Below are 11,440 nucleotides of genomic sequence, written 5' to 3'. Positions count from 1 at the left end.
GCGTGTGTCCACCCACCCACAGTGATGTTGACCTCTGACCCTACACGTCTCTCCAGCCGTCCCTCGCAAGGCTCCTGGCGGAGCACGAAGGTCAGGCTGGGGTCGTCGGAGTCCAGGTCGGTCACCTTGACGACCCTGGGGGTCAGAGGGCGGCTCTGGCCCGGCAGGAGCTCCAGGCCAGCGTTCACCTCCACCCGGGGCGTCTCATCGTCCACGGGCAGGACCAGGACCAGGACGGTGGCCTCCGTCTGGTGCCGGCCGTCCGTCAGGACCAGGGTGAAGTTGTCCCTCGGCTCCTCCGACCCGCCGTGCTCGTACAGGATGGGCGACCCCGCCCGCACCTGCTCCAGGGTGAAGGTCGCCACGGAGACGGTGCCCGTGGGCAGGTGCTGGACGAGGCGTCCGTGAAGGGGTTGAACTTTGACCCTGAAGAGGAGGGGGTCGGCGGGGAGGTCCAGGTCGCGGGCGTTGAGGAGTGGCTCGTCCACGGCGAGGCTCATGCCCTCCTCGACTACCAGCTCCCGCCAGAACAGCTGGGGCGCCTCGTCATTGGCCGGGACGATCACCACGGGGACGATGAGGGGATGTGATTGGTGTGTGCCATCAGAGCAGCGGAGGGTGAGTCTGTCCTCCACGGGCTCGGTCCCGCGGTGGATGCTCTGCACGTAGAACACGTCGCCTCGCAGCAGCTCCGCTTGGGAGAACGTCGTCGCGGCGATGCCGGCGCGAGACTTCTCCGAGCCGGGCGCCGGGGTCGCGACCTCCAGGAACCCGAAGGTGGGCGGGGTCAGGACGGAACACAGGAGGCGTTCCGGGGGCGTGTCCCCGTCCTCCAGACGAACGTTGTGATTGGTCACCCCCGTCCTCTCGCCCTCCGTCACCCTCACCGCCTCGCCCACGTGGAGGACGGGTGGGGCGGAGTCCACAGGAAGCACGCGCACCTCCACACGCACCCTCTCCACTCGGTTGCCCCCGACGACCCAGCGGCCTATCACGGTGAGCATGAAGCTGTCGTTCCGCCCCCAGGGACCCACCTCCTCTCCTGAGTGGACGTACGACACCAACCCGTCGATGACATCGCGCAGGCTCAGCCTATCAGAGGGCTCGCCACGCACCTGGATCACACCGAACCGTGGCGGTTGGTCGACCAGGAGGACGATGGTGATGTCATCAGCGTGCGCCAGTGTCAGCGGGAACTCTTGCCCGCTCAGGTGTGTCTCTGCCGTCTCGTTCACCTGGAGGGTGATGCTCAGCTCACCTGGAGGGGGAGGGGGGGTCGGCGGGAGGGGCGCGGGAGCAGGTACCACGTCTATCCGCAAGGTTACCAAAGTTACCGGGAACTTGCGACGCCCGTCACTCACCTCCACTTTGATTACATCATTTCCTGGTCGGTCACCGCGGTGAACGTAGACCACCGCACCGCCGTCAATGTCCGATAGGTGGAAACTCCCTCCGACGGATAGCTCCGCCCCCGCACACATCAACACTCCAAGAGCTGGCGTCTGAGTCACCACCACCACCGTCGCGATGATGTCATCAACACCCGTGTCCGTGACGTCGGCGCGGGTAAGCACATACGTGTCCTTGACGTGTATGTTGAGGTCCGCGTGGCGGCCTCGAGGGGGCGTGTCGTCGCCAGGGAGGAGGAGCACCCTGAGGGTTCCGGGGGCGGAGTTTCCAGCTCGGTCCATCACGATGAAGCTGATGTTGAAGGCTCTAGGACCCAGGAGCAGACCCTGGGCAGGAGGCCGGTAGGAGATCTTCAGGTGGTTGACCTGTTCCTGGGTGAACTCTGACACCTCGACCTCCGGGCTGTCTGTCAGCACCAGGCTGCCCTGGGGGAGGCTGGGGGGGAGGCCGGCCTCCCTGAGGGGGAAGGTGAGAGAGTAGCGGATGTCCCGGTCGTCGGAGCCGAGGTCTGTAAAGAGAAGACAGCCACGGTGTATTGGAGTGAGGCGTGGCCCCAGAACCGTCACGCTGAGAGGAGAACCGGGGACCACCTCTGGAGGAACCTCGTCCACCGGCTGCACCGTCACCTCCAACACCACCTCCTCCGATTGGTTGGGGGGGACGTTGTCGTCCTGGACACGGAACACCAGCTGGTGATTGGTCAGGCCGGGGAGGCGGGGGCCGGTGTGTCGGTAGAAGAGTCGGCCATCTTGGAGGTCTTTCTGGGTCCATGATGTCACGGCACGCTCGAACACGCCCTCAGAGCCGAGGAACACCCACCCATCTAGCCCCGCCCCCTCTGGCCCCGCCCCCTCTGGCCCCGCCCCCTCTGGCCTCTCGCTCTGCCTGAGGACGACCACACCCTGGGGGGAGGCGGGGGGGAGGAGGGTGAAGGTCAGGGAGGAGTCCTCTGAGTCAACGTCGGTGGCACTGAGAACACGGGAGGAAATGAAGACAGTCTGCTTCCTGTGGACGACCAATCCTGTGTTGACGTCGACCACTGGGGGCTCGTCATCCAATTGGACGACGGTCACCAGGAACAGGAAGTGGACCTCGTGGCCCTGCCCGTCCTTCATGTGGAACAGGATGTTGTCACTGGACGTCTCGCTGCCGTCGTGCTCGTACACAACCCCGCCCTCGTGCAGCTCCGCCGCCGTGAACCACTTCCTGTCAGCTGACCCGCCCACCCGCAGAGCCCCGTGCCTCAGCCCCGCCCTCACCCAGATCCTCACCTCCGATAGGTCGTCCTCATCGCTGACGCGCACAGAGAGGGGCCGCGATTGGCCCTCGAATAGCGTGAGCCCCTGGTTGCCTGTGACGACGGGAGCCAGCGTGTTCATTGGCTTGACCAGCACCATGAGAGAGAAGCGTTCTGAGCGTGCTCCGTCCCCATCCTCCACCTCCAGCTCCAGGTGCACCACGCGCTCGCGGTCCAAATCTCCCTGGGGCGGGACGAACGCCACCTTCAGCGCCGAGATGTCACCCTGGCAGAACGAGCCGATTGGCCGGGTCGGGTCGTCAGTGCTGATGACATAACCGTCGATGGTCGCCGGGGGAGACAGGATGTGGAAGACGAGCTCCTCGGCGACCGACTCATGGTCCTCTGCCGCCAGCGTCTCCGCGGTAACCGCCGTCATGACAAACTGGTTCACCTCCAGCATCATCAGGGACAGGAAGCTGGGCCGGGGCTTGGAGTTGACCACGCCCTCCCTGACCTTCACCGTGACCTGGATGTGCTCCCTCTGCTGGACATGCCCCTTCCTGTCCAAATGCTCAACCAGCAGGGGGATGTAGTCCAGGATGGGGGAGGCTGGGGAGGAGGGGGAGAGTTTGTAACGAACCCCCATGTTGACGAACACGTCACAGCCCACCGCCTGGCCGCGGGTGACGTCCCCCACCAGAGATCCATACTTGGGGAGCCCGATTGTTCCCACCAATGAGGTGATCTTACAGGGCGAGGCCCTTCCCCCGGCACCAGGGTGAATCCCCAGGCTCCGCCCATCGATAGGGTTGCTGAGCCCGTCCGTCTCCAGGACGACCAGCGGAACGCCGCCTGGCCTGGGGTCAGAGATCAGCTCCACCTCCAGAGTCAGGGGCAGCACCATGGTGTCCGTGGGCGTGTCGTACCTCACCTGCAGCCGCAGCCAATCGCGACGCGCCATGCGGGAGCCGTGGTGCGTGTAGCTCACCTGCCCTCGCCGGAACCCACAGGGGAACCTCAGGGGGTGCAGGGTTCCTGGTCTGGGGGGAACCACGCGGTTCTGATCCAGGACCGTCACCTGGCAGCGATCCCCTGGAAGCACTCTGGTCTGCAGGTGGAGCCGGGGTTCCAGGAACACCACCCCGCCCAGAGGCACCTGCAGCGCCTGCAGGCCCAGGATGATGGAGTCTGGCTGGGGGAGAGGGCTGGGTGGACGAGGGCCGTAGTTGGTGCCCTGGACTGTTGTGCAGAAGAGAGCCAGCAGGCTGAGGATGGTTCTGCTGGTCCCTCCAGGGCCCCTGTGGGTCCGGAGGTCTGGCTCTCCTCCTCTCCTCTCTCCTCCTCTCTTCTCTCCTCCTCCTCTCTTCTCTCCTCCTCTCTTCTCTCCTCCTCCTCTCTCTTTCTTATGGTCTTCCCTCTCTCTTCTCCCTTCTAGGACAGCCATACTGCTCTCCTTTCTCTCTGTCTCTCCTCACGTTCTATCCCTCTCTCTTCTCTTTCTCTCTCTGGGCTGAGGCAGCCTCCACTCCTCTATATGCACTCTCCTCCTCTCTCTCTCTCCGCCCAGTTCTCACCCTCTCCACCTCTCCATCCAGCCCCCTCTCCCTATCCCAACATTGACCGAGCTAATTACCACACATCTGACAAAACCAACATCCCACTCCACATTCCACACACTGAAGCCAACTCAAAACTACTCATTTTATTTAGAAAAAAACATTCAAGTGTCAATTAACTTGAGCAAATAAAGCAACATTCATGCCAAAATAGCTTTGAAAATGTTTTATCGTTGTGTTGTATCATACAAAATCGTATATAAAAGCACAGAGCAGACAAATTAACTGGCAAAGCATGAAACAGAAAATATGTTCTATATGTGTTCCGTTTGTTCTGTGTTCTTTATGTTCTATGTGTGTTCTGTGTTGTTCTGTTCTACATGTTCTAAGAGGTGTAAGCTGATGGATGCCCCTACGGCATGCTCTCATCCAAACTGATCTCAGTGAAGATGCTGGGAGCTCTAGGGTCAGAGGTCACCGCTGACAGATCTGGGGGGGGTCATGTTACATTAAATATACAAATAAATATAAATCCTACAGGTCATGTGTTTCATGTATATATGTTTATGTGTATAGATGCTATCTAGTTTCTCACCTCCAGTAGATCCATTGTTGTTGTTCTCGTTCTGTTGCTCCGCCTCCTCAACGTCCAGCACAGAGGAGGCACAGGATTGGTCAATATTGCCGTCAATCAGGTCGATGTCCAGGCTAAAGCCAACCTTCTTTATGGGCGGGGTCAGGGTGAGGCTGGTGAGACTCACCTGAGACTGACAGCCAATCAAACTCCCCGAGTCGGCCTGTCGGTCTGTCCCGGGGGAGGGGAGGGCCCCCTCCTCCTCCCCCCCCCTCCTCCCCCTCCTCCTCCTCCCCCTCCTCTCCCAGTGGGTGGGACGATCCATTGGACAGGTTGTTCTCAACAACGTCCTCCTTCCCCAAACTCACAAAGCCACCTGCTCCCACACACACACACACACACACACACACGAGTGTCAGTCAGAACACACACGCTGACAGAGTCTGAGATCCGGTTGGGTTGGCGTGGTTGCCTTGGTTACCGGGGGTGTTCCCGAAGACTCCGGTAGGTTCCAGAGACGTGAGAGGGGTGTCGTGGCCGTAGCCGGGACGCTGGAGGTCGAACGAGTACTTCTGGAGACGCAACACACACAAACACACACACGGTAAAACAAGATGCCAGAACAACAACAGCAGGGTTAGCAGCAGCTCTCTAGATTTACATGTTTGCTGAAAACAGTCCAAATAGAATGAAAAATAGAGAGAGGGGGGGGAGAGAGGAGAAAGAGCTGACCCTGGAGTTATTCCTGAGGATGTAGAGGATGACACACAGGATGAAGACAGCCAGGAGGATGAGGACCAGGATGATGTAACCTGAGGTGGAGGATGAGGATAGGAGTTGAGGAGAGGAGGAGGAGAGGGGGAGGAGAGGAGGAGAGGAGGAGGAGAGGAGGAGGAGAGGGAGGAGAGGAGGAGGAGAGGGGGAGGAGAGGAGGGGGAGGAGAGGAGGAGAGGAGGAGGAGAGGAGGAGGAGAGGGGGAGGAGAGGGGGAGGAGAGGAGGAGGAGGAGAGGAGGAGGGGGAGGAGAGGGCAGGAGTTGCTCTGCATCATTCCCGATGAATCGAGTAACTCATGACTTGAGTAATGAATCCTGAGGATCTCATCATCTCACCTGCAGTGTCACTGCTGTCACTGCCTCTTCCTGAAACACACAAACACAGAGTCAACAGAAAGACAACCTGTGTATGGGTGCAAAGAGGTTAGGTGTGGGATACCATACCAATGCTAGCTAAGCTAAGCTAGGTGTATGAGACCATGGCAATGCTAGCTTAGCTAAGCTAGGTGTGTGAGACCATGGCAATGCTAGTTTAGCTAAGCTAGGTGTGTGAGACCATGGCAATGCTAGCTAAGCTAGGCTAGGTGTGTGATACCATGACAATGCTAGCTAGGCTAAGCTAGGCTAGGTGTGCATTCTTTCTGTTCTTATGTGCTATTTACTGTAGGTTTGGGCTTGGCTAGGCTACTTGCATACATGCGTGTATATCTGTGTGTGTGTGTACTTGTGTGTGTTTGTGTGTTTTCCCCAGGCCTAGGTCTGATAGTGTGAACGACGTGACAGTTGAGGTTAGCTGACAGGAAGCCAGCTAGCTGACAGGAAGCCAGCTAGCTGGGGCTCTGCTCACACACCTCATGCATGCTCCACTCTAGATGTGTGTGTGTTTTGTCCTTCCTTATTTCATCAGACATGACAGTTAAGCTCACCTTTTGATGCCTCAGTGGTCGTCTTCGTCACAGCGACGGTTTCCGTGGACACGCCATTCACACCGTCCCCTTCTTTTGGTTGGCCCAGCGACACAACTCCGCCGAAGGCCGGTGTGTTGTGGTCTAGAACTACGTTAGCGGTCGTCGTAACGACCTGGACAGGGCTGGTCCCGATGCTGTTCTTAACGTATGCTGTTGTCACGTTAACGGTTTCAGACAGTTTCCCCGTTCGCTTAGGGTAGCTGTTGGAGGAGGTAGTTGTGGGAATAGGGGTGTGACCAGGGGCAGCTGAGGCAGTAGAGGGGGGACCAGGGGCAGCTGAGGCAGTAGAGGGGGGACCAGGGGCAGCTGAGGCAGTAGAGGGGGGACCAGGGGCAGCTGAGGCAGTAGAGGGGGGACCAGGGGCAGCTGAGGCAGTAGAGGGGGGACCAGGGGCAGCTGAGGCACCAGTTGTGGTCCCTTCAAGCAGTCTGCCACCAGAAAACACCACTGTTGAAAAGGGAGGGAGATTGAGGGAGGGAGGGAGAGATGGAGGAAGGAAGGAGAGACAGAGGGTGAGGAGAGAGGGAAGGAGGGAAAGTGGGAGAGGAGAGAGGGAGAAAGGGAGGGAAGGAGGAGATAGATGTAGAAAGAGAGGATGAAAGGAGGGAGAGGGAGGATAATCATTGGGAAACAGTTAACACATTCATGACACCATCAAAATGAGAGAACCAAAGAACCGAGAGTCTGTCTACACCCAGAGAGTCTGTCTACACCCAGAGAGTCTGTCTACACCCAGAGAGTCTGTCTACACCCAGAGTCTGTCTACACCCAGAGTCTGTCTACACCCAGAGTTTGTCTAGAACCAGAGGGTTGAACAGTTTGACGAAAGGCACCATGAGGGAGGAAGATTATGTGTGTGTGAGGGATGAAGATGTGGACTCACCCAGGACAGTGAGGTGAACGTATATCAGGACCATCTTGATGGGCGAAGTGTAGCTGGAGACTCAACAACACGTGTCATATCCTGGTCCCTCCTCTCTGCTCGCTCTCTTTGAATCAGCAACCAGATTTGAAACAGGATGCTAACAAGGCGCTAAGCGCTAAAGCACACCTACACACACGCCCTCCTGCTAACCGGAAGGAAAGTTCAGCCAACTGTTACCTATAACCAGTCTAAAAACAACATAGAACGTGTCTAATCTAGAAAGCAAGAAATGTCAAGGCGCTTTTACTGTTCACCAAAAGCATATAATTTGTGGAGGGGGTAACAGCATCTGTAGAAAGTTTGAAATCCAGTCTTCTGTGTTGCCTAGTGAGGTAGTAAGATGCTGCCCCTGTGTGGTCAGCTGGGGTACGACAGGACAACACAGCCCAGCACAGGCAGGAAATCAGTCCACCAGCCCAGGTCTTCTCACAGTTACGTTTATTACAACAACAGGCAGATAAACAGAGATACAGAGATACATGGGTAAGGAGAGTAGGCACAGGGCATGGTTACTGGGTCAGAACCAGTTTAAACCAGTCTGGACAAGTCTGTAGAAGGCAGTCTGGGCAAGGGACTAGTCTTTGGACCTTTCTGAACCAGTCTGGGTGAGGGAGAGCCAGGTATCATCTGATGGTGCGGAACATCATAAAGTCCACCGTGGTGCATCGTGGGAACCTCCCTATGGAGCTCTCCTCCACGGGGGTGTACACCTTGATCTGCCTCATGTGGGTGTCCCGGCCGTTCTGGTGGTTTGCCAGCACGGCAATCTGGATCATGAAGGTTCTGATGGGGCTGTTCAGGGGGTCCAGGAGGGGAACGTGGATCCAGCCTCCAGGTTCCACCATCTCCAGCTGCTGCAGGGGGAGGGGGACAGGGTCAGGGGGGGGGACAGGGTCAGCGTGAGTGTGTGTGTGAGTGTGTCAGTGTGTGTGTGTCAGTGAATGTGTGTGTGTGTCTTACTCTGATCTCCTGCAGGTTGTGGAAGTTGTTCCCCACTCTGACGGAGATCTTGCTGGGAGTGTAGCTCTCATCAGACTTGTAGTCAGCATAGACACACAGCATCTTCACCGTGGTCTTCCTCCTGATGACAGGAAGCAGCAGGGTGATGAGGGCGGGAGGGAGACAACCAGACAGGAAGCAGCAGGGTGATGAGGGCGGGAGGGAGACAACCAAACAGGAAGCAGCAGGGTGATGAGGGCAGGAGGGAGACAACGAAACAGGAAGCAGCAGGGTGATGAGGGCGGGAGGGAGACAACCAAACAGGAAGCAGAAGGGTGATGAGGGCGGGAGGGAGACAACCAAACAGGAAGCAGCAGGGTGATGAGGGCGGGAGGGAGACAACCAAACAGGAAGCAGAAGGGTGATGAGGGCGGGAGGGAGACAACCAGACAGGAAGCAGCAGGGTGATGAGGGCGGGAGGGAGACACAACTAGCCCTGCAGAAGCTCTACAGGAGAGATCCCATGAACACACACACAGCTGAACTGGATGTTGACCAGGTGAGGCTGAGAGCCGTCAGACACACACACACACACCTGAACTGGATGTTGACCAGGTGCGGCTGAGAGCCGTCAGACTGCCAGTACGTCTCCAGGTTGTCGTCTCTCAGCTGGTCCACCCCGAACCCTGCAGGTACACACAGGCAGGGAGATATGGAGAGAGAGAGGAGAGGCGGGGAGATATGGAGAGAGAGAGGAGAGGCGGGGAGATATGGAGAGAGAGGAGAGGCAGGGAGATATGGAGAGAGAGGAGAGGCAGGGAGATATGGAGAGGAGAGGCAGGGAGATATGGAGAGAGAGGAGAGGCAGGGAGATATGGAGAGAGGAGAGGCAGTGAGGTATGGAGAGAGAGAGGAGAGGCAGGGAGATATGGAGAGAGAGGAGAGGCAGGGAGGTATGGAGAGAGGCACGGAAATATGGAGAGAGAGAGAGAGGAGAGGCAGTGAGGTATGGAGAGAGACCATTAAGAAGCAGTAGGAAGGGGTTTCCTTTGTGATTCTCTGGGGTCACACTCACCTGGTTTACAGGAGGACAGTGACCACACTCACCTGGTTTACAGGAGGACAGTGACCACACAGCCTGGGACCCGATCTCGCGGACTGTGCCCGTCCGTTCCAGCTGCTTGGGGTCGGCCCCAGGGGGGGTCTTGCTCGGGGTAGCCATCCTGTCACACAACACCAGTTCAGACAACACTTACCGTCTTCACTGTCAGAAACGAGCTAGTTATCAAGGCACTGCGCTGGCCTGCACATTGGGTTTTGGTCAAGGACACTTCCAAAAAAAAGTTTCAAAAGGTTGAAAATGTGGAAATTGTGGATTAATCGACAGTGTTTTCCATGCTTTGTTCACCTGTCTACCATGTGAGTATCCCCTAACATGCAACGGGTCTGTCCTGCCATCACGTGTGTTATTTTCTGTGTTCTTTTGGTCACAATGAACAACCTGAGATCATATGGAGATGTCTGCTCTTTTCTAGCTAATGTTAGAGGGGATACACATTATATCAGGTAAAAAAACGGCCACTTCGAAACACACCGTTCAGTACGACGGTCACTGCTTTGGGGACCATCTCATCTAAAGACCGGTCTACCTGGATACCCAAGTTTAGTTCTAGCGCTAGTACTGTAACAGGCGATTAGCTAGCACTACTAATTCTGACACACGTAGACAAGCTGTCTGGCAGACTTGCTAAAGCAAGCCGATAGGGGTAGAAGCGTGAGATTCAGAGTGAATGTTTTCATGTAATAAAAGGCAAATGCCTAAGCTAGTTACCAACGGAACCTGGAATGTTTTTTTTATATGTTATGCTTATGGATTCGTGTTACTCGGAGCTACTGTAGCTAGCTCGTTGACGTTGTCAAATAACCCGTTTTGCAAACAGACGCAATTGTTGCACGTTAACCTTACCTTGAGGGTTTAAGGGTGTAGTTATCGGGTGTTACAATCGACTCTCCATGGATTGCATATTTTACCAAATGTACATTTGTTGTTCTGTGTAACGGCTAGTTAGCCACTTCGAAACTCCCTCCCAATGTTGTTGTTGGCGCCTGCGGATGACGAAACCTAGTAACAGTAAAACTCTTGTCGCACAAATTAATAACGTCATTCTTTCTACACCCTGCTTCTGACCTCGGAGATAATTTGTACTCCACCGGCGGTCACACCCATAGATTATTTTACTGAATGGTTAACAGAAACAGCCTAAAGTCACGCCATATCCAGCTAACAATATTTTTTATAAGGGAGAAGTCACATGATCGTCCAACTCCCCAACCGAAGCTCCACAAAAAAAAGTTTGTTTCCAAACCGGCCATTACAGTACGATCTCTAACGTCATGTACTCAGGACAGACACCCGCGCGCCCACACACACCCCCCTCCTGCCAGTCACTAAACAGTCCTTAGAACCAATGAGGCACGTTCAGAAACCAAAACATTACGTTCTAGAAGGGTGCGAATTATACAATGCATGACAATCGAAAAACCTTTTCTCCAGGGCGTACAGGATACCTCTGTCTCTGGGTTCAACTAACGTCTTAGGTTAAGAAATGGTATGGTCCACTTTAGGGGTTTCTGAAATCATATTTCAAGATTCTTCCAGCCATGAATATGGTAAATACATTGTAATATATGTACGATTACAGGTAACAATTTATAAATATATTGACCCCCGACCTGTTTTTACCTCTTTTTGGGGGTCCAGGTCTTAATTAGGGTGGTCAGAGCCCCCCCCCCCCCATAATTCAAACCCTGCGGGTTCTAGATGCCCTGAGGAGCGACGCAGCGTTAGAGAGGAGAGCTGTCCAACAGCCTGGGCCAGCTTCTGATTAAAGACATCAGCATGTTTAATAAACTCATTTATTCAAAGTTAGGACAGAACCCCAGGGTGAACCTGGATGCGCCAGTCTAGCCAGCACACAGCCAAGGCACAGGGGAAACTAAACTTCCCGCTTAAAATAGACAGCCGCTCCCTCAACCCAGCATCTGGATTACAGA

At 55.8% G+C, this 11,440-nt stretch overlaps 2 protein-coding genes across 2 annotated transcripts in view; both read right to left on the bottom strand.

Annotated features, from left to right (window-relative positions):
* Positions 1 to 6,252, bottom strand: part of LOC136967965 (FRAS1-related extracellular matrix protein 2-like) — a 17,654-nt gene extending 11,402 nt beyond the window's left edge. Inside the window, 6 exon segments of the mRNA XM_067261965.1 lie at positions 17 to 3,889; positions 4,802 to 4,953; positions 5,219 to 5,352; positions 5,513 to 5,592; positions 5,891 to 5,920; positions 6,243 to 6,252. Coding sequence (XP_067118066.1) covers positions 17 to 3,889; positions 4,802 to 4,953; positions 5,219 to 5,352; positions 5,513 to 5,592; positions 5,891 to 5,920; positions 6,243 to 6,252 — 4,279 coding nt within the window.
* A 1,616-nt stretch (positions 6,253 to 7,868) lies between these two features.
* On the bottom strand, positions 7,869 to 10,593 carry anapc10 (anaphase promoting complex subunit 10). The gene is made up of 5 exons (XM_067261601.1): positions 10,353 to 10,593; positions 9,494 to 9,609; positions 8,982 to 9,072; positions 8,408 to 8,528; positions 7,869 to 8,301 (listed from the first exon to the last, which is right to left on the bottom strand). The coding sequence occupies exons 2-5, from the start codon at positions 9,606 to 9,608 to the stop codon at positions 8,071 to 8,073; spliced, it is 558 nt and encodes a 185-aa protein (XP_067117702.1). The 5' UTR covers position 9,609; positions 10,353 to 10,593; the 3' UTR covers positions 7,869 to 8,070.
* Positions 10,594 to 11,440: the final 847 nt, after the last annotated feature.

Source organism: Osmerus mordax, chromosome 23 (assembly GCF_038355195.1).
Source record: "Osmerus mordax isolate fOsmMor3 chromosome 23, fOsmMor3.pri, whole genome shotgun sequence".
NCBI lineage: Eukaryota > Metazoa > Chordata > Actinopteri > Osmeriformes > Osmeridae > Osmerus > Osmerus mordax.
This window is presented reverse-complemented; position numbering and strand designations above follow the sequence as displayed.